General features: G+C 39.1%; 2 protein-coding genes across 4 annotated transcripts in view; one reads left to right on the forward strand and one right to left on the reverse strand.

Annotated features, from left to right (window-relative positions):
• Nucleotides 1–15,192, forward strand: part of PREPL (prolyl endopeptidase like) — a 41,691-nt gene extending 26,499 nt beyond the window's left edge. The window contains exons 9-15 of one of the 3 annotated variants that reach the window (XM_055399584.2): nt 321–518; nt 3,370–3,545; nt 4,964–5,180; nt 8,315–8,464; nt 8,856–8,979; nt 10,101–10,174; nt 10,522–15,192. In XM_055399584.2, the coding sequence (XP_055255559.1) occupies nt 321–518; nt 3,370–3,545; nt 4,964–5,180; nt 8,315–8,464; nt 8,856–8,979; nt 10,101–10,174; nt 10,522–10,611 (1,029 nt within the window). In that variant the 3' untranslated portion in view covers nt 10,612–15,192. The remainder of the gene's footprint in view (nt 1–320; nt 519–3,369; nt 3,546–4,963; nt 5,181–8,314; nt 8,465–8,855; nt 8,980–10,100; nt 10,175–10,521) is intronic. The other 2 variants (XM_055399583.2, XM_055399585.2) reach the window with 2 other exon arrangements.
• SLC3A1 (solute carrier family 3 member 1) overlaps nt 11,490–27,499 on the reverse strand; it is a 61,803-nt gene continuing 45,793 nt past the window's right edge. The window contains exons 6-11 of the mRNA XM_055399587.2: nt 26,280–26,399; nt 24,233–24,357; nt 22,513–22,708; nt 18,243–18,410; nt 17,117–17,233; nt 11,490–11,930 (exon numbers count right to left, since the gene is read on the reverse strand). Coding sequence (XP_055255562.1) covers nt 11,490–11,930; nt 17,117–17,233; nt 18,243–18,410; nt 22,513–22,708; nt 24,233–24,357; nt 26,280–26,399 — 1,167 coding nt within the window. The remainder of the gene's footprint in view (nt 11,931–17,116; nt 17,234–18,242; nt 18,411–22,512; nt 22,709–24,232; nt 24,358–26,279; nt 26,400–27,499) is intronic.

Here is a 27,499-nt window from a genome sequence, read left to right on the forward strand (position 1 = left end):
TTTGTTGTTTCATTGCCCAAGTTTATATATCCCCAGATAAACTTTTTTTATTAAAGGAGATTTCAAGTCACCCTAGAATCATGATAAACCATTTTCCTGTACTTTTTTCTTATTTTTATTGGTCATTAGTGTAGAGTTTCGTTTTTCACTTGAAATATTTTTGTTGTTGTACTGAAGTAATCCTTAAATGAGGCATTAGATGAAAGTGGATAAAAATAAACTTGATATCTATATAGTCTTGTTTGGAGCAGACCCAGAAATTTAATTAATAATACTTAGTGTCTCAATAAAGAGTACAGCTAACTGTTCTATTTCTTTAGCTCCCGCCTTGGGCCTGTGGATTCATAATGGATACAAATTCAGACCCAAAGAACTGCCCCTTTCAGCTTTGCTCTCCAATACGTCCCCCGAAATATTATACATATAAGTTTGCAGAAGGCAAACTGTTTGAGGAAACTGGGCATGAAGACCCAATAACAAAGACTAGTCGTGTTTTACGTATGGAAGCCAAAAGCAAGGTAAGTCTTTGGGATCCCCACTGTCAGCCCTACCATTTACTGAAAAGATTCTGTTAATTATTAATGCCCCTGATGGGGTTACATTAGCACAGTTTAGTAAAGTGGATCTCACATTCCACTGCAAGACTCAAATCGTTTTAGGAGGTAAACGGACTTTTCTTTAAACTTGAATACTCATGCAATTTTTTTAACATGGATTAGAAAATTTATAACCAGCATGAGCACTAAGTCACTTCAGTCAGGTTGAACTCTTTGCAGCCCTGTGGACTTGTGGCCCACCAGGCTCCTCTGTCCATGGCACTCTCCAGGCAAGAATATTGGAGTGGGTTGCCATGCCCTCCTCCAGGAGATCTTCCCTCCTCCAGGAGATCTTCCCTCCTCCAGGGATTGAACCCACGTTCTTACATCTCCTGCATTGACAGGTGGGTTCTTTACTACTAGTGCCACCTGGAAACCCCTTTAACCAGCTTAACAAGCCCTAGATTTTGTGTATTGTGTATATTTAAATATTAAAAGTTGATTTAAAGAAAAAAATAGTTTGTGTGTATTATGGGAAAAATTTTGAAGGTAATAAGCAATTAGAGTGAACTAGACTAAGGTAGTCCCTGCCCTTGTGGATATTAAATCTAGTGGGGAAGAGGCAAGATTTTGAAGAAGTAATTACTAATGTACTGATTGCTGCAAAGGAAGATGTACTGAGGACAGTGGAAACATATGGTAAAAGGAACATACCTCATCTGCAGAAATGCGGAAAGCTTCTCTGAGGAAGTATTGTCTCTCGAATGATCAAGAATTAAGCTAGGGGGCTTCCCTGGTGGCTCAGTGGTAAAGAATGCACCAGTCAATGCACGAGACACAGGTTCAATCCCTGATCCGGGAAGATCCCACATGCCACAGAGCGACTAAGCTCATGAGCCACAGCTGTTGAGCCTGTGCTCCGCAACAAGAGAAGCCACCATAACGAGAAGCCCATTGCAACTAGAGAGTAGCCCCCGCTCGCCGCAACCAGAGAAAACCCACACAGCAGTGAAGACCCCGCACAGCCAAAAATAAGTAAATAAAATTATTTTTAAAAAAGGGTTGAGCTGTAGTTTCTGGGAAGTGAGCAGCTCTCATTCCTGTAACTCTTGTAATCCAGTCATTCGTGTGCCTCCTTCATGTGGATTCAGTACGGCTGTGGTGCTGTTGTCCCTCTGATAGAAACTCTAACTCGGTGTAAAGCCCCAAATGTCTGTTACTTATTTTTATTTTATATTGTACTATATTTCTGATAGGAACTCTAACTCTGTGTAAAGCCCCAAAGGTCTGTTACTTATTTTTATTTTATATTGTACTATATTTCATTTACAGTGTTGTGTTTGTTTCAGGTGTATAGCAAAGTGATACAGACATATATATATATATGAATTAACAAAAGCAGTTCCCATCTTTTCATGGGGTGCTCATGGTTTATAACATAAATGGCATTATTTTGAGAGAGGGATAACTTAGGTGTGGCATTGGGTTTTTTTTCTTTTTGCAGCCTGAGGCAGTTGTAAAATAATGTAGCTTTTTACAACTGTGTATTCTATAGTATTTTTTCTTTTGGTGAAATTTTAACTGTTAATGTTTTTGGCATTGTGCTTTGTACCATTTATTAAATAAAAATTTTAGAAAAAATAAAAGAAAAAAATTTTTAATAAATAAATTCAACAGTTAATGAAGTTGAAATTAAAAAAAAAAAAAAAAAAGGTTAAGCTACAGGGACTTGCCTGGTGGTCCAGTGGTTGAGATTCTACCTTCCAGTGCTCAGGACTTGGGTTTGATCTCTGGTCAGGAACTGAGATTGTGCATGCAGTGGGGCAGCCAAGCCCGCATGCCACAGGGAAGACCAGCACAACCAAAAAAGAAAACAGTTAAGCCAGAAAGGGGGAAGGATTGATTTATAGAAATTCACCTATATCATTTTATAACAATGAATCTTACTGAGAAGTAAAAATTCATTTACACTGTTGTAACAAGTTGAGTATAATAATGAGGGGACGAGTTCTTCCTTATTTGCTAACACGCTAGTGCCCCAAAGTGAAGTTTTCAAAATTAGAGTGGTCTCGTTATATTATTTGCCTTATGTAAACTATTGCTTTTTCCTTAGTTTCTGTAAGCAGGGTGACAACCAACCTTTCTACCCTTTTTCTATGAAAGGAAGATCAGATATAGTTCATATTATCTCAATTTTATATGTCCAGAGAACTACACTGAGGTACAGTTGTTTGACTTAAAAATAATTTAGATGTTAAAATTTATAAAACCTGAACCACTTTGAAACATTTAAAAAATAAAGTTAAATAAGTCTATGAAGAGGATGTGAGTGGGTGTTAGGTTAGTAAGAGATTTCGGCTTTTAATGACTGAGAATTCTGACAATTGAGTACCAAAAATTGAGTTGTTTAAACTTCTTTAGTTAACGTATTTGTATATATTCAAAGATAGGAAATGTTCATATGTAACCTGAGGTATAGGAAGAATACTATGCTAATATATGTAACCTTGATAGTTATCTTGGTTTGTCTTGAAAGAAAAAATATAGTTAAACTGAGTAGTGAAGAACTCGTTATAAAGTTACTTAACTGTCACGAAAAGCTACGTTTAATAAACCATTTTCAAGTCAGAGTCTTATTGTCTTTTCTAGTTACCCTAATATTGTGTCAGCAGAGTAGCTGAAAATTAAGGACCCTGATGGACTTTGAGAGACCATAACTCTTTTGTCTTAATTAAATGAAGTTGCTGCTCAACATCAATAAGCAACACATAAAATTGGGAATAAAACTGTTTCAAAAGATTTCTTTACCTGCATAATACATCTTCATTTCCAGGATGGAAAATTAGTGCCAATGACTATTTTCCATAAAACGGATTCTGAGGACTTGCAGAAGAAACCTCTCCTGGTACAAGTGTATGGAGCTTATGGAATGGATTTGAAAATGAATTTCAGGCCTGAAAGGCGGGTGTTGGTGGACGATGGCTGGATATTAGCATATTGTCATGTTCGGTGAGTCATGTTTTCTGTGGTGTATGAGGGCTGGAGCATCATCACATGTCCAGAATAACAAGATGCTGGGGAGCAAACATTGATTTGCTCATTTGTACTCCTAAATCTGTGCTAGTGGAACCTGGTTCACTAGCAGAACCCTGGGTCTGGGATTAATTAATCCCAGGAGCAAAAGGCTATCTTTTTAGGATTTTGCACCAGATTTTGGAGAAGGAAATGGCACCCCACTCCAGTGTTCTTGCCTGGAGAATCCCAGGGATGGGGGAGCCTGGTGGGCTGCCGTCTGTGGGGTCGCACAGAGTTGGACACGACTGAAGTGACTTAGCAGCACCAGATTTTTAGAATTTTTAGGATAGATAAACCGGTCTCTGTACTTAGCTACATTATTGTTTCCATTTCATTCTCCTGAGTTTGGATTTTTCTAAAATAGTTTCTTAAGCTGGACTCCCTTTTTTCCACTCTAATTTCCATATTATTTTGCTGATTTCAAGACACAGAAGTATTTTGTTTCTGTTTAAATCCTTTACCACTTTCCCCTCTCCACAATAGAATCCAAATCCTCCATATTAACATCCTAATGATGTGGCTTATCTTCATAGTGGCGTCAGATACGCCCTCCTCTCCAGCCATGTACATCCTACACATGCAGCCTTTGCTCCATCATTTGAAATGACGACCTCTGTGACCTTCCACATGCTGTGTCTTGATGCCTTCCCTTGCTTTTTGTTGTTGTTCAGTTTCCCCATCGTGTCCGACTCTTTGTGACCCCATGGACTGCAGCACGCCAGGCTTCCTTGTCCTTCACTGTCTCCCAGAGTTTGCTCAAACTCATGTCCATTGAGTCGATGATGCCATCCCTTTCTTTGCCCTTCTGGGAACTCACATTCTTCCTTCAAGACTCAGGTGTCATCTCCTTAAAGCACTCACGTTCCTGACTCACATATATAGACAGGTGGATAGTCTCTGCTGTGGTTCTGCTTCTGTTATAGCAGTGTGTGTTGCTTGGTAGCTGTTTTTCCCCGAAAAATTATGACCTCCAGGACAGAGGATTTCTGTTTGTTTATATTTTTAAGGCCTACATTTAGCACAATGCCTGGTAAATAGCAAGCAGGCACTCAAAGCGTATTTGTTGAATCAAGTTTTGATTGTCTCCAACAGGGGTTGGCAAACTTTTTCTCTGAAGAACTAAATAGTAAACATTTTAAGTTTTGCAGGCCACATATGGTCTCCACTGCATATTCCTGGTTGATGTTTATTTTTTTCCCCAACCTTTAAAAATATAAAAATCCTTCTTAGCTCAAGGGCCATATAAAAACAGGCCTCTGGGCAAATTTAGCCCACAGGCTATAGTTTGCTGACCCTGACCTATATCATTAATATTTTTTCCCCACTAAAACTTTTTTGCCCTTTAATTTCAGGGGAGGTGGTGAGTTAGGCCTCCAGTGGCACGCTGATGGCCGGCTAACTAAAAAACTCAATGGCCTTGCTGACTTAGAGGCTTGCATTAAGACTCTTCATGACCAAGGCTTTTCTCAGCCAAGTCTAACAGCCCTGACTGCTTTCAGTGCTGGAGGGGTACTTGTGGGAGCATTGTGTAATTCTAGTCCAGAACTGCTGAGAGCTGTGACTTTGGAGGTGAGTACTCTGTCTCTACTGTTACGGAATAGGGAGGCGTGAAGTAATAGATGCTCTAAGAAAAATTTCCTGTTCCAGTTTTACATTGCATAGAAGTATAGGAGAGCTTTTAAATTTTAAACAGAGAATTGTAGCTACGGGAGAACTTCCTGACAGTATTCTTTATTGATTTTTAAGGATTTCCACTAAAGGATATTAGTGGCTATTCTCATCGATCACTTTATATTTGTAAGAGCATTTAGAGTTGGTGGATAAGCTGCAAAGTATAAATGACACACCAGATCTAGGAGGTCAGGCCGAGCACACTGACTCTGGAATGTGTGAAAGCCTTTGGCTCTATTGGCATCAACATTTCAGTACTGGATTTAGGGACTCTTTATTTTCATATACTCCATTCTTATTAGTGGTCTTTAGGAGTAGTTTTTCTGTACTTCAATTGAAATATTTTAACCTGTTCTGGAAAGGCTCTATAGTCTTTTGCTAGTGTCCAAAATTATGAAATTACAGCAGCTCATTCACCTCCACCATTCTCCTGCTTTCTGGTTAGTGTAGGGGCAGAGGACATTTTCCTGTTCCCTTCTAGGTTCTTCTGGCTGGTCTAAGAATTAAACTGACATAAGGCAGACTAACAGAAGAAAATGAAACAAAAGTTTAGTGACATACATACATAGGAGAGACCCAGGAAACCTGAGTGGCTCTCCACAACGACTAGAGCTCTCACCTTAAATGCTGTCTTCAGCTAAAGGCGAAAGAGGACGTTGCAGGTACTGATTTGAGACTTCAGGAATAGAAGGCAATTCACGTGGAGATGCAAAAGTGAAAGTCTGGTAAACAAATGTTTGTTAGCAGAGACAGGGAACACAGTGGACTCTGGTCTCTAAGCGTTTCCCCAGTGCATGTCATCCATATTTATTATATGGTGATATTCCTGTAATAGGCCCAATGTCTAAATTCTTTAGGCAGTTATAGAAGAGGTCAAAGTTTCATTCTGAGACTTTTTGGACCTTGATTATTTTCAGCTTAAAATAATCTGGGGTTGGCAAATTTTGTTCTTCTGTAGGTAACTCTAGAAGATAATTAGGATACAGAGAGTAAATTATTTTCAGGGTTTTTTAATTTTAATTTTGAGGGTGTGGGGTATACTGTAGGCTTGTATGAAGTAAATAAGTGTTAAATAATCTTACCCTGAGTGCCGAAGAATTGATGCTTTTGAACTGTGGTGTTGGAGAAGACTCTTGAGAGTCCCTTGGACTGCAGGGAGATCCAACCACTCCATTCTAAAGCAGATCAGTCCTGGGTGTTCATTGGAAGGACTGATGCTAAAGCTGAAACTCCAATACTTTAGCCACCTCATGGGAAGAGTTGGCTCACTGGAAAAGAGTCTGATGCTGGGAGGGATTGGGGGCAGGAGAAGGGGACGACAGAGGATGAGATGGCTGGATGGCATCACCGACTCGATGGACATGAGTTTGAGTGAACTCCAGGAGTTGGTGATAGACAGGGAGGCCTGGCATGCAGCGATTCATGGGGTCGCAGAGTCGGACACGACTGAGTGACTGAACTGAACTCAATCTTACCCTGTAAATCTGTTTTTAATAGAATATTAAGTATAAAAGGGAAAAAACTCCATGCAAAAAGATAATAATGGCAGAATTATAAAAGAAAATGTGACTGACTTCTGACTTTGAGAAATTACTTTGACTTTAGAAAGTCAGAAGAAATCATTAGAAATGTGTGTATAAGGATATTTACCCCACATTACTTGTAACAATGAAGACCTGGAGTTAACCTAAATATCCAACAGTTCATTCAGAATTTGGGGCATATTATGTCTGATTGGTAAAACTAAATTATGTGGCTACTCTCACTCTGAAGCAAAGCTTGGACAGGACCTATCGGGCATTTAGCATCTCTACAGTGAGAGGGAGCTGGTGTCATAAGCTTAGGGATACTCTAAATGCAAAAAAGGAGCTAAGTCAAAGATATTATGCAGACAAAAAGAATTGCACTTGCCCAGTGTACTTGCTTAATGTTAATAGAAAACAAAGCTGAAAACGGGTTATCAGAAGATTATAATGGCTTCATGAACAAAGCAGCTGCCATTTCTTTTAACACTAGTTATAAGCCAATGAGTGATTTTCGTTTTCAACTTGGATAGTTTTCAGATTTTCTTCAGTTGGCATTTATTACCTGTTTATAATGTAAAGTGTCCAGCTGAGTTTATTCATGTGATCTGGGAGTTTTATTTTTAGTTGTGGTAAAATAACATGCATCGTCGTAACCATTTTCAAGTGTGCGCGTTTCGGCAGTGTTAGGTGCACTCACATTGTTGTACAGTCGGTTTCTATAACTCATCTTGCAGACCTGAAGCTCTGTACCCGTTAAGTAGCAACTCCAGCTCCCCCTTCCCCTAGGCTCTGGTAACCACCATTCTAGTTTTCTTTGAATTTGACTACACTGAGTTACCTCCTATATAAATGGAATCATACAATATAGGTCTGTTTACAAGTGGTTTATTTCTACTTCGATAATTTCCTTCAGGTCCATTGTGCTGTAGCAAGTGTCTTTCTTTTTAAGGTTATATTTTGCTTATCCATCCATCTATCAGTGGACCCTCGGGTTGCTTCTAGTGCTTCTGTGAACAGGGGTGTGCTCCTCAAGACCCTGGTTTAGTTTCCTTTGGATACACACCTAGGAATAGAATTGCTAGATCATGTGGCAATTCTGAGTTTAATTGTTTGAGAAACCAGTATACTCTCTGCACCATTTTACATGCCCACTAACAATGCACAAGTGTTCCTGTTTCTCCACGTCATTGCCAGCACTTTTTTTATAGAGCCTAGTGGATGTAAGGTAGCAGCACTTATTATATGAAAGAAAGAAAACTAAAAGCAGAAATTGTGAAATTGGAAGATAAAGTCTGATTCAAGGAGTCTGAATACCTTAAAAGCCAGTTACAAATCTCAGGCCCTGGTTACAGACTGGGTAATTAATCTGGCTCCTGGGAATGTACATTGCTGCTTGAGCTCTATTCTCTCATGTCAACATGTATATTCATAAAGTATAGTATTTATCTGAAACTCATTGTACCATTTTATTAATTGAAGTTTACATCTCTCTGACTTTTTTTTAAGGCACCTTTCTTGGATGTTCTCAACACCATGATGGACACTACACTTCCTCTGACATTAGAAGAATTAGAAGAATGGGGGAATCCTTCATCTGATGAAACACACAAGAACTACATAAAACGTTACTGTCCCTATCAAAATATTAAACCTCAGGTAGTGAAGGGCAGTTGTAATACAATCCTGAAGTGACAGAGAAAATAATTAGAAGGACGTGTATCCGAGGTGAAGCAGGAATTTAGTAAGGCCTTAATATCGTTTCTCCTTATAGTACTCAGACACCTTTCAGCCCCTTTTCTGCTCATACTCCTTGTTTGTTTCAAATTAATAGCTCAGGAGACTAGATTCGGTAAGATCAAGGTCTCTCTAGTCAAGAAAAGATTATTCCAGCTAACAAATAGTCTAGTATTGGGATGCTGTAAATCTCAAAAATATCAAATGAGAAAAAGAGTCTATCACTTAGGGGTAAAAAATAGAGATAATTGTTTTTCATAATCCATAAGGAATGGGATCATAAGGAATTCTTTGTACATCTCTTTCCTTTCAGCATTATCCTTCAATTCACATCACAGCTTATGAAAATGACGAACGTGTGCCTCTGAAAGGAATCGTAAACTATACAGAGAAACTCAAGGAAGCCATCGCAGAGCATGCTAAGGACACCGGGGAAGGTAGGAGACCGCCGGGGAGCAGGGGACCATCAACATCAGTGCACTGCTCAGAGTAGTACATCTCATGCTGCGGACCAAATCAGTCACCCAGAATCACAGGCAAAGCATTGTTTTTCCTGTGTTGACTACCCAGCAGAAGCAAGTGTAGTGACTATAGCTGCCTTGCCTCTTTTTCAAAGGACAGCATTAAAAAGGTAGGCAAGGCACAAAGGAAAAAGTAAACTTAAATTTATCAAACGTAACTTGGAGGTATAGTATCATACTATATCATACCATTCATTCATTTAACAAAATTAATTGGGCTATTATTCTTGGGACTCTTTAAAAGTTTTTGCTCTGGAGCTTCCATGCTCAAAATAGCAGCTCTAATTTTCTCTAGATCTTTCAGTTGTATTAAAGAACTCTTCCCTTTGTTTCCTTGTCAAGACATGGGAGCGTCTGGGCTCAGGGTGGAGAGAGCTCACATATAAGTTTTCCCACAGTTGCCTTCTATTCAGTTCCACATCACACTCGCACCCATTGCTGTAGCTGGTGTTTCCAAGTCACAGGGCTCTCAGATTCCATAGGACCCATTAGCTTCTTCCTAGGTCACAACCTTCTCCATGTGGCCCTATGGTCTTTCCATCCACCTTCCTCTGTCTGGGCGTCCTCCTACATTTCCTGTTGCAGAAATTTGTTTTCTACTGCTCCCCACCCCATCCCACCCTACACCTCTTCTTGTTAGTGGTGGTGGTGTTGGTTTATGCCTTTCTTCTTCACTGTTATGGAGAAGGGAGTGGCAACCCACTCCAATATTCTTGCCTAGAGAATCCCGTTGACAGAGGAGCCTGGTGGGCTGCTGTCCATGGGGTCGCATAGAGTTGGACATGACTGAAGCGACTTAGCATGCATGCATCCTTTGGAGAAGGAAATGGCAACCCACTCCAGTATTCTTGCCTAGAGAATCCCAGGGACAGAGGAGCCTGGTGGGCTGCCGTCTATGGGGTCACACACAGTCGGACACGACTGAAGCAACTTAGCAGCAGCAGCAGCTTCAGAGTGCTTGAAAAAGAGAGGGGTGAAAGGGGTGGGTCTCAATTAGCCAAAACCCTTCTAATTGTTTCGTATGTTAACTCTTTCAGGCTATCAAGTCCCCAATATTATTTTAGATATTCAGCCTGGAGGCAACCATGTGATTGAGGATTCTCACAAAAAGGTATGTTGTCAAGCCCCTCTAAGGTGGTAGATCCCCAGGTAGTGATGTCCTGTGGTTTCACAGGGTTGTGCAGGCTACTTCACCAGCTGTTGGGTCTGTGGCTTAGATTTGGAAGAGGAGAAACGCTGAGTGAGTAAAGAGGAAAGGTTCCTGATGAATGAGCTCCGTCAGAGAAAGTAATGGAATCTGTCATTGGGAGTTTCCACCTCTGTGCCAAATAAAAAAATTCTCTTGCCATAAATTGCTGATATCATAGTTACATGAAGATGGATAGGCAAGGAGAGACTTGGAACACTGGAGTTTTACCACAAAGGCCTTCTAATTTTTTTTTAATGCATTTCTTTTAGATTACAGCCCAAATTAAATTCCTGTATGAGGAACTTGGACTTGACAGCACCAGTGTTTTCGATAATCTTAAGAAATATCTAAAATTCTGAAATGCTGCTTTCATTGGGAACTGGAAACACACTGAAGTCCTTCATAGTCATATTTCCAATTATGTTCACAAAAGTGAGTTTTTTAAGTTAGTACATAATTTTTTAAAAATTATCTTCTCCATCCAAATTTGGTTTCTTAAACAGCTCACTTGCTTATACCCATGTCTTCACTGAGGCACATGCCCCTTAACCCAGGAAAGTAATTTTCAAACCATGCTGCATAGAAGCACATAGAGAAGGGCGTAAGGGAAGGACTGCTGACAGCAGAAGTCTCCCCTTTCTCCTGTCAGAACAGCTTAGTTTTACTATGATTTTCTTTGAACAGTTTACACATCAAGGTCCTATTTCTCCTAGTGAAAAGTTTTAGGCAGTCTGGCAATTAAGTCATCCTCCAATTTCTATACCTGCATTTTATGGAAGAAGGTAATGTGCTTCCCATTAAAATTCATTAGATCTTTCTAATAATCTGGAGTCCTAGGTGCTCTGATCATCTCTTATTGATGTTATTTTAAAAAGTTACAAGTTCCTGCAAGTGATAATTTTCTTTTAAACATTTATTATTCGTGAAAAACATTTAAGCACCTTCCCTAAAGCAGTTTCACTCGTTACAGAAATATCTCAGAATTAATGACTATTCGGGACTTCCTTGGAAGTCCAGTGGTTAAGATTCCATGCTCCCAGTGCAGGGGGCACAGGTTTGATCCCTGGCCAGAGAACTAAGATCCTACATGCCACATGGCACAGCCAAAAAAAAAAAAACAAAAGAATTAATGACCACTCATAAAGTTTACCCAGCAGCATGCTGCTATATGTGAAGTTACTGCAAATGCTTAGACTAGAATGGAATGACAGTGTCTCCATCTCTTTCTTAGAGGTGCCTAACACGAGCTGTACAGTATGTTTAATACCCTGGAATAGCATGCCCGGTTAGAAACAAAACATCTATCTTTGAAAGCTGTTTGACGATGAAGGAGATTCCTAGTGTTGTATTCAAGGATGAGTCCTTCTCCACTGGCCAGTGTAACAGCATTCGTGTCAACTTCACGGCCAGTGTAGGCAGAATTGGTACTTAACCTTATCTTCACTCTTGTGGGAATATTTGAAATCATTTCCTTTAGATTTAGCAGTGATGATTCTCCAAAATTCAGAACCATGAGGAAGACTCTGTTTATCCCATCCAGCTCTCTTGTGTACATGAGAGAATGGTTGTCATTCCTCAAGTAGCAAAACCACCCCCTGCTGAGGAGCAGCTCATTGGCATGAAGCAGGCTTAATTCTTGATACAACTTCAGTGCTGATCTGGGCTGAGTCTTTTGGACCTATTAAAAAAAAAAAAGACTATTAACATAAATGTTTGATTCTCAGAGTATCAAGAATTATTTCCCAAAAAAACTTGCTTCAATTTTGTCCCTTAAAATAACTACTAAATTTTAAGTATGAATAAGTAGGGAAGCATAGTCCATGAGGTAGCAAAGAGTCAGTCACGACTAAGAGACTGAACCAAATAGTTTATTTAGCGACTAATAGCAACTACAATACAAGGTTTCACCTTGTCTGGGAGTCCCTGCAGAGTGCACAGTTTTCTGCTACATTTTGGCCACAGCTGATCTGGACGTCAGATTTGACTCCACTAAATGTCCATATCTAATGGATATTTAACTTGCCTAAATAAATCCCTTTATGCTACATTTAACTGGTAGAAAAGCAGCCATCCTGGCCATGGACTCCAAGGACTTCTGTTGAATTGGGGTTTCTCTGTTCTCTTTTGTAGAATAATGTATTGGTTGGTGTAACTTCAGGGGATGCTAGTTATGAACAGAAAATTGCAAAAGGGGATGCAAAGCAAAATGCTGTCTAGAGTGAAAGAGATTGTACCACTTTATTTTTAACCCATAAAAGTAATATATGTCCATTAAAGAAGATTGAGGTAAATTTTATAGCTATATAAAACAGACATAATTTAATGTTATATTTTTCTTGCTTTTTTCCTTTAACATTTCAAACATCTTCTGTTATTAAATGTCATTTTAATGGCAGAATAATAATCCAGTTGAATGGTTATACCACACTTAACCATTCCCCTTTCATTTTGACATTTGAGTTTCTAATATGCTTCCCCCATGTTTGCATTATTTATTTATGACATAAATGTCAGAAAGACAATTACTGTGTCAAGGAGTATGGATACTTGATACATAATGCCAGATTTGTCTTCAAATAAGCTGTTACCAAGTCAGTGATAACATTCATTCATTATAGTCTTGCCAGTCATGTTGACTTCAGCAGTAGTGGTGGTTATTTGGGGCAGGTGTCTCATGTGTGGTATTTAATAAATGTCTGAAAAAAAAGTCTATTCTGTGTTTATCAGGTACAGAGGTATTTATGGTACATTTATATGGTATATGTATATGACTTGTCAACTTACTATTAACATTTTGTATAGCCTTAGATAATGCATGAAAAAGCATCGTTCAGTGCCACTTACATAAAAAGTGCCCAGTAAGTGTTGTTACTTTTGTCTACTTGATTTACCACTTTCTAGAGGTATGTTCAAGTGTCTCTCTGTAATTGTGATTTCTTAGTTTCTCTTTGCAATTCTCAGAGTACTTGTTTTATATATTTTGAAGCTATTGTTAGATGCATAGATTCATGATTTATAGTGGAATGTTCTTTTATCAATTCCTGAAAACTGCCTTTGTCTCATAATGCTTTTCATATTGAATTCTATTTTGTCTGCTATTAAATATTTCCCCACCTGCTTTTTGTAACTTTATTTTTTAAAATAGACAGTGCATGCATACAATATAAAATTCAACTATCAGAATAATAAAAAATAAAATGGTTTTCTTCAACCTCTTCCCCTAGCTTTCCATTTTCTCTCCCAGAGATACACTCTTACTGTGTATATATTCTTCCATTTTATGTATCATAGGAAATGTTACATTCTGTACCTACGCAAACATAGATAAACATACTTTTTCCTTCTTTACACAAATAGTGGCATGTTACCATTCTGTAGCCTTTTTATTATTATTATTATTTAGTAGGTCAGAGGTCATCTCATATCAATCCACACTGAATATGATTTTAATATGCATTAAAAATTGCATACTTGTCTCTTGTATGGATTAACTGTAATTGATTCAACTGGTTTTCTATTGATAAAATATATAAATTATTTCCAGAGTCTTCTGGAAGAGATATCTAGGAATGAAATTACTAAATTAAAAGGTATATGCATTTTTTTTTGTTTTGAAAACGATAGTCAGCTGGCACTCTTTCTGGGCCCTTTTGTCTTAGCTATGTCTCTTATGTCAGATTTTGTCTTTGTTTTCTAATCCAAGAGTTTTTATCTTTTAATAGGTGAATTTAAGCCATTTATATCTGTGATTACCATGTATTTAGACATAATCCTGTAGCCTTATTTCATCTTTTATTTTAATTGCACTATTGTTTTATCTTCTTTCTTTTAGCTTTTTATTGGATCACTTGGCTTTATGTACTTTTTTTCCTTCTAATATCCTTTGAAAATTATCATTTATGTCTGTTCTTCTAATGGTTACCCTTAAAACTGTAATGACCATTTAAAAACATTTTTCTTAACACAGCAGTGCTGTTGAGTATAACTTCCTGCAGTGCTGAAAGCTCTGTATTTGTGCTGTACAATGTGGTAGCCACTAGCTACTGAGCACTTGAAATGTTGCTTGTGTGACAGGAACTGAACTTTTAATTCTGTTTAATTGTAGTTATCACAGTGATTGGTGGTTACTGGACAGCTCAACTCTGGAGTGAGTTTACCGTCTCCATCCTCCTAAAGTGCATTAGCTCCCACGCACGTGTGCTCACTCTCTCTCACACGCACCCCTTCCCTGCCACTACTTCCCATATAGAAATATATCACTAGCATTTTTACTCCAGAATACCTTATTTTACATTATATGTCCAAAATTATTCATCCTTAAATTTTGCTGATTCCTTTCCTCACTATATTTTATACATCATCTCTTCCTTTTAGATTCCTTTTGGTTTTGTTGGAGTCCCCAGTTTCTCTTCCAGAAACTGGCTATACATGGTAAAATTTCTGTCCTTGTTTTTCCATTTTTGCTCTTGAATGCCAATTTAAATGGATATAGGATTCTTGGTTTAGAATCAAGTGTCCATTACAACTGTGAAGGTAACGTTCTAATGTGTTTTAGTATCCAGTTGAGAAAGCTGATGCCAGTTCAATTTTTAGTCCTTTTCTCAGGCAATCTGTTTTCGAGTTTGATTTCTTTCTGTGTATTTTTATGGTTTTCTCTTTATTTGTCTCTGTTCTTTTCTAGAACTCACCTTTTGTTATATGTTGGAATTCCTAGATTTATTCTCCATATATCAAAAATGTTCTCTCTATACTGTTAACTTCTTTGCCTTTTTTAATTTCCCTTGGAATATCAGTATCTTTGTAACTAGTTCTAACAACTCTTTTATGACTGAGGATGTTAATCATTTATAAATAAATACCATATTTTATTGCCATCCATTTGCCATCATTTCATTTATGGTGTTTTATATTTTGGTTGTGTATTAAAATACAATCATGTTGTGTTTAAAAAAAAACTTGCCTTTTTATAGTACATCCTGGGATAAAATCTTTCGTCAGTTTTCCAGCACAGTAATTAGAATCTCTATTTTATTGTTTATTTTGACAATATTTTTACATTTCTAAGATATCAAATCACTTCTTTAAGAGAGTTAAGGGACTACATAAAATAACCTACCAGGGAAGGGGCGATTTTATTAGTAATGAAATCTTATGTCATTATTTTCTTTGCTTTTCTTCAGTGTTTTCTTAGTGCCTCTCATGGTCTTAATTGTTCTCAAATGTAGTGTGATTTTTGGTAATTCATTTACTTTTGTATTTGATACTCCATGTTGCCTGTCTTCAGTTGCCTGTCTCTAGTAACTGCAAAAAACCACATTGGACGTAGGTCTGGTTTGTCTTTGGGGGTGTGGGGGTTCTTTTCCTGCTTAACTGTAATCAAACCTAGGGGCCTGCCCTCCTTTTAAGGCCTCTATGAATTGAGGAGTAAAAGCTCTTATTTCTGAGATCATTCCTCAGTGGATCCTCCCAGGGACATCACTAGAACTGGGTTTTCTTCTGCTGCTTTTCTTTCTACTGTGCTTGTAGAAGTTTAACGATATTTCAGGCTTTACTCTACTCATTCAACGAAAGTCTGATCACCAATCAGGCCCTGGGTGCTTCTCCTCAGGCAGATTCTTGGGCAGCCAGTGATGGCGGTGCAGGAACATTCCTGCAGTGCTCTCACCTGTACCCGTCAGTGCTATTTTCTCCTGTGTAATATTTCAGACTGATTTCTGTGCTCTTGTTTTTCTCCAATCTTAATTGTACTTTCTCTCTTATATAAATGAAATTCTCACCTTATTCTAGGGCTCTTATGGAGGTGTTTTATTAAAATGGCATTCCCTGAGACTTGGTCACCTTGATTATGATATAGCCCCCCCAAGCATGACTCATGATCATTCTAAAGACTTGACTGATCTGACCATTACTGTAATTTGCACTTACACCTTCCCATCTGTGCTGGTGTACATGTTTACGTAAGATTTCTTACATATCAGATTCAAATTGGCCTATGGGAGTATTCTGGACATTTGGACATAGTGAAAATCAGTAAGTACACTTAATCCAAAACACAAATGTTAAAATACAGATTTTGTGTCTCACAGACCTACCTACAAATTTATCCCTGCGGTGCTTGGAGCCGTAAGTTGTGGGAACAGGAGGGTTTACTTGAAGTTCTATGTCAGAATAATCTGGGGAGTGTTTTCAAGATACTTAGTAGATGCTATAAAACTTGTATCCTCATGTGATGCCAATAATTTCTCTTCCATTTAAGTAGTTTAGAGTGTGTTTTCCCATGAAAACACCTGAAACTATTTCACATTTTTCTGATCTGACGAAATGTGTTTGGCTCTTTGCTGGAATTGATGCATTCCTGTTTAAGAAATTTGTTTGCTGAACTTGGCAGACTCAATCACCATGAGAACAGAAAACAGTAAAGGCAAAAGCTAGAGGGTATGCTTTTCCAGAGCAGCTATTTCTAGGGATAATTCACATCTATAGTTTCTTTAGGTAAACAGCCTTTCTCTCAAGAATCTTCTCCTAGATTGATTGATCTACTTTCCTTCCTTCCTTTGGAGAGACAGGAAATGAGAAAGGATAGCTGGCTTGCTGAAAGACCTCCATAAAATGTCCTTAATATTTCATACCTCAGAATCATTCCAATGATGAGTTGTATACCATCTAATAATGCTTGTGCACCACTTCGTATTTTCACAAAAACATGACTTGCAAACGCCTTAAAAATGAAAACTACAAAAGAAGCCTATATGATTGATTTAAAACAGTTAAGGTTTTAGACAACTCAAGGTGAGTGTATGTTGTCAGCAACAGAAACTCATTTCCTGTTTCTGGAGTAAGCATAAAATTTTCATGGATACTTACATCAACATTCACAGTATGGTAATCTGAACTGGTGGGTAACCAGGTGTGACTGCCTTCAGAAAAACCAGCATTTGAGCTATTGTCCCACTGCATTGGTGACTTTGAGAAAAGAGTACCCTATGTCAAGATCATAAAGAAAAAAACAGTTATCTGGTTATTAAAAGAAATGTAATTTGGCCATTATTTATTAGTAATAAGTATTTAATTCCCTAACTTCTCAGCTAGTACTCAAATTCATTAGCATTCATAAGGAAAAGGCTTTAACATTCAGTACTTAAAACCAGCTTTACACTTTAATTGGAAAACAGTTAATGCCATCTTGAGTGTGAATAAACTACTAACCGAACATCAGTACATGCTTGGAATCTTTGCTGGTTTTCCCTAAAAATGAATAATGTGGGATTTCAAAACGTGCCATTTACAGACTCATTCTACTATGATACAGCAATGGCGACTTCAAGTATACAACCATGTACAAGTAAGCCTAGATTATATCCTTTTTAGCCTGGTTATTGCATAAGTACACACAAAAATTTAGGGGCTTAAATAGAAAAGGTTTCATTTTGACCAAATATTAGGGAAATTGGATCTCACAATTTAAAGCTAACCATACAAATTACAGGTTCAAGATCATTTATCTGCTCAGCAACATAACTGTGAAATCCACAGACTCAAACAAAAAGAAAATTTAAACTACTCAGGCCTAAGGTTGTACATAACATTTGTTAACATAAAAGGAAGAATCTTTGTGCTATGGCCAAGCCAGATCTAGCAATACAGACAAGCACTATAATTGGTGTTCTTAACTCCATGTTTCAGGTAGAGGGCAATGAATAATATTCCAAACTCAAAACAGGGCTTCTTAAATCTTAGTTCACCTGAGAGTTGGCTTGAAAATATCTTTGAAATGCAGATGCTGGGCTCTATGTGAAAAACTCACTTGTGTGGCTCAGGGAGCAGCATTTTTGACAAGCTCTCCAATCAAGAAAGCTAAAAAATTATCACTGCTTAACAGTAAGAAACAAAAGCTAAGTAATCATGATTTTGGTAGCAGAAGAGAAATAGTAACTTCTTTGATCTGGCAAAAAAAAGCGGTGTGGTGCATGGTTACGTTATATTAACTTACAACATCATAGGTTTCGTTGAGATTTGCGGCTAAAATGTTTCTCATTCCTATTTCTTCCCCATAGTAAGTTATGGGAGTTCCAGGCAGTGTGAAAACAAGCATGTTCATGATGTTGACATATTTCTCTCCCAGACGAGAAGTCACCCGGACATTGTCTGGTCCACCAGTCTGAAAGGCAGATACTTTTTTTTTTTAAGTGCTCTATATAGAGTTATCTGGAAGATTTACCATTTCACAAAAAGTTCACCAGGCAGAAAAACATGGTTAACCATGGGTACCTTGTATCAGCAAACATGAATTTGAGCCCTAACCCTGCTCCTTGGCTGTAAAATTGTGATCAACAAGATGATGATAACCCTTTACTTCACGATGGTATTGCAAATAAGATGTAATTTATGAGAGTACCTATTAATATTTTCACACATTTGGGTAAGAGAATACTGACAGGAAAGGAAATATATTTCCCCCTGAGAAGGGAACAGGTAGAGGGACAAGGGTGAGAAGAAGCCTTCTGATGCGTCCCCGTAAATGTGTGAGATTTTTGAACTTTTCGAAACAAATTTAAAGTTAAATCAACTTTTACTTTTAAAAAAAATCTATAAGAAAAATTTTACGGGGTTTTCTATTTAATATATTTCTTTGTTGGTGGTTTAGTCACTAAGTTGTATCTGACTCTTGCGACCCCATAGACTGTAGCCCACCATGATCCTCTGTTCATGGGATTTCCCAGGCAAGAATACTGAAGTGGGTTGCCATTTTCTTCTCCAAGGGGATCTTCTGGACCCAGGGACGGAACCCGGGTCTCCTGCCTTGCAGGGGGACTCTACCAACTGAGCCACCAGGGAAGGCCCATTTCTTTGTTAAATGTTCTAATTACATGTTTTAACAAACCTTTCCATAAACCACAAATCTCATGCATAAGCCAAGCATGGCACTTTCCTGTCTACAAGTACTTTCACACCTACATTATATTTTATTTACCCCTTCACTGCAGTCCTGTTGGGTACTATTATCTCCATTTCACAAATGATGACACAAGCTTTGAGCAACTGCATCATTTATTCAGGTCAGGGTTATAACACAAAACCAGCCTTTGAACTTGAGTCTAAAAGTAGGAACTCAGTCACTATAATTCAGCAAAAAAAGGAAGTTTGGCTTTTTTTTTTCTTTCAGTTCAGTTCAGTCGCTCAGTCGTGTCCGACTCTCCGCGACCCCATGAATCACAGCACGCCAGGCCTCCCTGTCCATCACCAACTCCCGTAGTACACTCAAACCCATGTCCACAGAGTCGGTGATGCCATCCAGCCATCTCATTCTAGGTCGTCCCCTTCTTCTCCCGCCCCCAACCTTTCCCAGCATCAGAGTCTTTTCCAGGGAGTCAACTTGTCGCATGAGGTGGCCAAAGTATTGGAGTTTCAGCTTTAGCATCAGTCCCTCCAATGAACATCCAGGATTGATCTCCTTTAGGATGGACTGGTTGGATCTCCTTGCAGTATAAGGGACTCTCAAGAGTCTTCTCCAACACCACAGTTCAAAAGCATCGATTCTTCGGCGATAGCCTTCTTCACAGTCCAACTCTCACATCCATACATGACCACAGGAAAAACCATAGCCTTGACTAGACGGAGCTTGGTTGGCAAAGTAATGTCTCTGCTTTTTAATATACTATCAAGGTTGGTCATAACTTTCCTTCCAAGGAGCAAGCGTCTTTTAATTTCATGGCTGCAATCAGCATCTGCAGTGATTTTGGAGCCCAAAAAAACAAAGTCTGACACTGTTTCCACTGTTTTTCCATCTATTTCCCATGAAGTGATGAGTCCAGATGCCATGATCTTTGTTTTCTGAATGTTGAGCTTCAAGCCAACCTTTTCACTCTCCTCTTTTACTTTCATCAAGAGGCTTTTGAGTTCCTCTTCACTTTCTGCCATAAGGGTAGTGTCATCTGCATATCTGAGGTTATTGATATTTCTCCCAGCAATCTTGATTCCAGCTTGTGCTTCTTCCAGCCCAGCGTTCCTCATGATGTACTCTGCATATAAGTTAAATAAGCAAGGTGACAATATACAACCTTGGCGTACACCTTTTCCTATTTGGAACCAGTCTGTTGTTCCATGTCCAGTTCTAACTGTTGCTTCCTGACCTGCATACAGGTTTCTCAAGAGGCAGGTCAGGTGGTCTGGGATTCCCATCTCTTTCAGAATGTTCCACAGTTTATTGTGATCCACACAGTCAAAGGCTTTGGCATAGTCAATGAAGCAAAAATAGATGTTTTTCTGAAACTCTCTTGCTTTCTCCATGATCCAGCGGATGTTGGCAATTTGATCTCTGGTGCCTCTGCCTTTTCTAAAACCTGTTTGAACATCTGGGAGTTCACGGTTTACATACTGCTGAAGGCTGGCTTGGAGAATTTTGAGCATGACTTGACTAGCGTGTGAGATAAGTGCAATTGTGCGGTAGTTTGAGCATTCTTTGGCATTGCCTTTCTTTGGGATTGGAATGAAGACTGACCTCTTCCAGTCCTGTGGCCACTGCTGAGTTTTCCAAATCTGCTGGCATATTACAGTTACCTTTCTATAGGCCATTATTTTTCTATTTGTATGGCCAGAAAATTAGGTTAAACTTTGCCACTGTTCATTCTTTTCATTATCTCAAAAGCATCTGAAAGGAACTCTGTGATTTCTCAAGTCTTCTGGACCTAGAGCACTTTCCTTTTTCAGAACTGAAATCAAGATCAGCAGTGTACAGAGATCAGGGCCTCTCACAGGCCAGTGATATCTGAGACTTTCAGCATATGAGAAAACCAAGTGCTAAAACTCTGTCATAAAATTTGTATAGAGGGGCACTTCTGGAATGGTGGAGTAAGGATACCAAAATCTCTAACATGGAAGCAAGGAGAATGCTGGCAAAAAATATACTTTTTCGGAACTTGGAAATGAAAGGCTTACAAGCAATGCAAGGAGTATTCAAGAACAGCTGGGTCTCAGTAAGAGTAGTTAAGATTTGTGTCATTTTAACTGGCCCTAATCTCATGCCTCTCCCCTCAGATTCAAGACAGCCTTGAAAACCAACAGTAACTGTAAAAACCAACAGCCTAGTAAGCTCTGGAAGACCAGAATAGAGTTAAAGTTCATCAAAAGCTCCATCTCTAAAGAACTGTCACTATTTAACCTTTTCAGCAGCTCACTTTAGGATGGATTTTTTTCTTTATCTGCTCTGACTCAGAGCTGAGTATGCAAATCATCTTATCCGGAAGGCATCTGCCAAAAACAATTGGTTACTTGCCAGAGGTGGGGTTACCAACCTGGGCCAAACAGAGATTGACCAGAAAAACTTAAAAGTTGTAAATGAGATGACCATAATGGGCTTTGAAAGGCTCTGACATTTTCCTGGAATCTAGAAGCCTGCACACATGCACAGGTGCCCGGGGAAACTCTCATCTCTCCCTGTTGGCCAACCCTGAAGCTCTAGCAAGAGGAGAGTAGAGACCAAGGCAAAGTTGTAAGCTGCCTGCAGGAGTGTTGAAAGCATCCCTCCCTCCCCGACTCCACTAAGGAAATGCCCCTCAGGAAATGCTGGGAGACTTACTGGTTCAAGGCATCTCAGGAATCTTAACAATCATTAGTGACCAAGCAGAGACTTCAGTGGCCACACATGACAAATAACACAGATTTTTACAGAATTAATCCATGAAAGTCAATGAAGAAACAAACACTGGGGAAGGGGAGAATGTGATTTTCAAAATGTCTACACTGAAACATCCAGTTTTCAACAACCAATAAAAGAATACAAGACATGCAAAGAACCAGGGAAGTATGGCCTTAGTGGATAACGACTTTAACCCCACTCGTATATGTGTGTTCAAAAATGTAAACCGTATCTACATTACCATATCTTATACTTAAAAGTATGAGAACAGTGCTTTATCAGATAGATACTATCAATAAAGAGAAATCATGAAAATGAACCAAATCAAAATTTTAGTTGATAAGTACAATAAATGAAAAGTTCACTGGAAGGGCTGGACAGATTTGAACTAGCCAAGGAATTGGCAAATGGGACAGATCAGTTGAGATTATCTGATCTGAGAACCAGAAGGAAAAGAGTGAAGAATGAAAAGAACCTGGTCGGGAGCTGGGATGGGCCCAGCTCACTAGACCATCACAAACTGAGGGGAAGGGGACGGTCACTTACAGACACGTGCGCTTGTTTCAGAGGTGACTGTGCAGTGAGCACACCAGCACCCTATACTGAGCTGGGCATAAAAACTTACCATCCAATTAGGCCACTTTCCTTCTGGCATGTTTTCCATCCAGGATGTGATAACCTCAGACACACTGTTGCCAGAAGGCTTGTCTAGTTTACTGAGGTAACTGTTGAAGGGAAAATCTGCTTCTTGGATAAAAGGCAACCCATAGTACACCATGGTCTTGGTGACACTCTCTCCATGGGCTTCAGTCCCCATGAACCTGTAACAGTGAGAAGTACAGTGCCGTCAGAGTCTGTGAGGAGACTGGGAAAGCGCTTTGCAGCTGCTGTGCCTCATGAACAGGATGCGAATGAATGCACACTATTTAACCATGTCAGCCAGGGCTTACTAAGGAAGCGGAATCAAGCCAGACGAACAAGAAATGGCACGCTGGGTCACCTGGCAATTTCTCAACATATTAACCCGAAACACTAGCCTAATACTAAGTCATGTCTAAAAGAAACACATTTGTATCTCAATCAACACTGTTCTTTTCTTTCTAAATCTAAATGAAACTCAGTAACTTCCAGGAAGACTTTTCTTTAGCAGTTCTCATCACTCCACTTAGAACATACAGCATATGTCTGCATATAAGGTAAGGGGGGCTCACCCAAAAAACTTACCCTTGTATTTGAATCCCCGTAAAGTCTCACTTTATTATTGGGGTGCACTATCAGTTGTTGAAAAGCAGATACTTTTCAGGGAACACATATTTGCCTGAAATAACCCACATCAATGCTGGGTTTAGCTGTCTGAGACATGACATTGAATGGATAAGTACACAGTATCTGGAGCTGGGGTGTTTCAGTTCCAGTCTCATCTCTGTGATCACTGCCTGTGTGACCATTACCTGTATGCCCAGAGTCTCAGTCTCCTCATCTGTACAACAGGCACAGTTATCAGAGGACCTACTTCAAGGAGAAGTTTCTTGAATTCTTTTTCCATTGATTCTATTGGGTAATCAATATAAACACTACAAGAGTTCATTGAGTGTTGATTATGTGCCAGGCATCATTTTAAGTGCTTCACAGACATCTCATGTAATCTCACAACAACCTGATATGGCTGTCAGTTACCACTTTTTAGCTGGTGAGAAAACTGAGACTTAGGTTAACTAACCTTATGCCAGCTCAAGGTGGCATAGCTATTATGCCTGAGGACTCCACCTCAGGCCCACCTGATTCCAAAGCTGTGTTCCTAACCATTGTGATCTATTCACAGCTTAGCTGGAACATCTGCACGCTAACAGGGCAAATAATAATAAAGACTAACCTCATGCGAAGAGTTGACTCACTGGAAAAGACTCTGATGCTGGGAGGAATTGGGGGCAGGAGGAGAAGGGGACGACAGAGAATGAGATGGCTGGATGGCATCACTGACTCGATGGAGGGGAAGTGAACTCTGGGAGTTGGTGATGGACAGGGAGGCCTGCCGTGCTGTGATTCATGGGGTCACAGAGTCGGACACGACTGAGCGACTGAACTGAACTGAACCTTTACATAATATATTATCTTTTAATTAATTTTCACAAAATTCCTATAAATACATATTGTGACTAGCATCGTTTTACAAAAGAGGAAACTAAATCAGCAAAGTTAAGCAACATGAGAGACTAACCAGGCCCTAGCATAACCGAGTTATGATGCACTGGAATTACAGGGTTTGTTAAATTATAACTGGAACCTCTTGCGAGTGCGTGATTGTGAGGGATAAAGTGCAGATCACACGCTGTGCCTGTGGTTACCTGTATCTCCCTGGCTCCCTGCTGTATTGATTCATGGTCTGCCGGAAGCTGCGGACAATGTCGTGTATTCCCACCTGTGTGGTGGTGAAGTCATGGTACAGCTGCGAGTAGTGCGTGACCGTGTCCTTTGAAAACAGGACAGCATGGTTATCATAATGTCACACGTAGAATGCCCATAGCGGCCTCATGTGGACTGTCTCTTCAAAGGACTCAGACCAAAACACACATACTTAAAGATGGTCGTGGGGCTTCCACCGCTCAAGGGATTTTGTTCACGGAGAACACTCAATATTATTAGTGTTTCATTTTTGTGCTTAATTTATTAACTGTAAATCTAGTAAACAAGTTAAATTTTACCAAACAGCTAAACATTGATTACAAACATATTTAATAAACTCTTCCTAAACATTTTATTATCCCAAATGCTCCACATTTTTAAAGGTAAACAAAATTAATTATCTTAATGATTAGAGTACATTATTACATTTGTACTTTATCTGCTCACAAAATTATTAATACCATGCATTTAAATTTGTTTTTTTTACCACTTTTGTACTTTATTCTTATAGTTATACTTTCTCGGGGTTTCAATAATTTTTCCTGATACTGATTTTGTGCTTTTCAAGGGTTACAATAATCTTCTAGAATCAAAGTAAAAGATTATATCTCATACAAGCTCAGGTTATAAGTCCTGGGTTAGGACATGGACAGGCTAGACAGTCCAAGAGTTGCCATCCATTCAGTGGACCCCTTTTTTATAAGTTTGATTTTCTCTTGCTAGATCAAGTGAAGTTTTTTGAAATCTCCAATATCTTTGAAAGTTACATGTCTTTTCAGTTTTTCTTGGGTAGTACACAAAATCCATTGTTCTGGTCATTTGTCTTCAGTAGAAGCATATGCCTATCTTCTGACATAATTAGCAAGGTTATTCTGGAATTTCTTCTCCAAGTATAAATGCTTCTCTTTGAAAGCTGGCTAACATACAACCTTTTTTCCCCTTTCATTTTTCCTTTCTACTGGAAATCACATGCGAAAAAAAAATGGCTTAATCATAACCTTGGTTCATGACATGGTCTCATAATTAGCCCATGAATGGCCAGCTTCCCTTTATTACTCAGATAAGATGATCAAGTTGATAACCATATGAATTTAATTTCACTTTCTAAAAAGGGCATCATGTTATACATAATTTAGAGTTTTTTTGCTACACATTATATCACTAAGATTGACCCATATTGCTGTGTGTCACTATTAATTCATTTTGACATACTCTTGTATAAATATACTGATCGGTTATTTTGAAATGCATTTTAGGACTGCTCTCTACTTGGCCACTGAAAACAGACTGACTCTAGCATGGTGATCAACTACAGCAATGAGAGTGGCATGTGATTATTACTCTGTCTCGTGTGTGACATGGGAGGGGGAAAGGTTGAGAACTACTGGTATGAAAGCACAAAAAGCCCAAATTCTGTTGCAGACGCTTGGTTGGTAATTCCATTTATCATCTGTGTCACCCAGATAATTTAATTTGCTAAATGGGGATCATGAAAGCTCACAAGATGTTGAGAGAGTTAAATGGAAAGAGCACGTAGCATACAACTGACGCTCAGCAAGTGTTATTTCCTTTCCCTTCTGCCTACGTGTCCTTTAATGACGCAAAAGCACCTGGGGAATTGAAGCCACCTCCCTTGAGCTTCAGTGAGTGACAAAAATCACAAAGTTATGGCCCTCGGTGGAGTCCACACTGTCCATGCCCTCAGAAAGTGAACTTTAAAGATCACTCTGGAGGGAGCCAGTTAGAAGGAAATATCTAGTTGCATGCATTTGAAACTCCTGTGTTTCCTATAGAAAATGATTCAAAGCACTTCTTATGGGCAGAACAGAACTCACCTCTGGTAAGTGGTGTCTCAAGCTAAAAAAAAAAATACTCTGATAACATTTTCAGAAAAGAAAAAAATTAAGTATATATACTTATAAATATATACTTATTTTATAATATATTAAAACCATGTATACATATATATTAATATGTTTAAAACTTTACCGGGATTTGGGTCTTATTCACTTGGGCCTCATCTCTCAGATGCTTTGCTTCTAGAAGAAATTGAAGAGCATCGAAACTAAAGCCATCAACACCCTTTGAGAGCCAAAACTGTATAATTTCCTAAACAGGAAGAAGCAAAAACGCTTGGTTATATCAACAACACATTGTTGTCATAAGGTTTAATAAAAGTCTTGTCTGTTAGTGACTTTCCATCATATAACAGTCACCTCCACATATAAAAGTATCTATTTAGCACAGCAGTGTCTGAGCCTCATGAACTTTGAATAACTGTATTTATGGGCTCCTATTTTTCCCTCTTATTTGAATTCAGAATGTTACATATGTAACTGATGCTATGAGCATGTTCCCAAAGTTTAGACTCCACTCAAAATGAAAGACTGAAACCACAATGAAAGATAGGACTCAGGAGACACCGGATACATAGCTTATCATCTCCCCCATGCTCAGTTCCTTAGAAGTCACTCCAAACTGAGAGAAAATAACCAATTAAGCAGGCAGTCATGAAGGCTCTTCCACCAGACTGGCACCTTTTGGAGGGAAAGACTGCAGCCTTCATGTCTGCTTCCCTTGCCACTGACCCAGCAGTATTGCATAGTGAACCAGTTGAGGAATGAAAGAAGGAGGTACCAAGCCCAGATGAGTCAAAGATGGTGTGATACTGTTAGGACATCAAAGAAGTAGAGCCGGTTCCCTGGCTTCGAGGCATCTACACAGTAGCTGGGGACTGGAGAGGGTTACCTAACACAAGGCAGGACGCGGCTCAGCATCATGAGAGGAGCTTCCTCGGCCTCCGTGACTGTTGGAGCACCAAGAAGATCAAAGTTAACATGGGTGGGCACAGCCATGTGTTTCCTCCCTTCAGGCAAGGAAAAGCTAGAGCTTGGCTTGAGATACCATCAGAGAGTAAGCCTAGAAGAACATTCTGGACTGTTTTGGGACAGCATGAGTCAAGCATGGAGGCAGAGGATGACTTGGCCTGTATGGGGACAGTTAAGACCAGGTGACCTTGAAAAGTAGAGGGCCTGGCCTCAGTTCCCCTCCCCCTACCAACCCCTCCCAGCTCGGCCTACTCCTGCACCCACTCGAAAGACACCCTTCTGCAAAGGGACAATAGCTCTCCCTGTTCTCCTTTCAGCTCAATCCTTGCCAAAGGGAAGTTTCTACAGGAATGTGTACATCATATTTGGAGAAGGAAATGG

Source organism: Moschus berezovskii, chromosome 11, assembly GCF_049115385.1.
Source record: "Moschus berezovskii isolate FMDL1 chromosome 11, NW_MosBer_1.0, whole genome shotgun sequence".
In the NCBI taxonomy this organism is placed as follows: Eukaryota; Metazoa; Chordata; class Mammalia; order Artiodactyla; family Moschidae; genus Moschus; species Moschus berezovskii.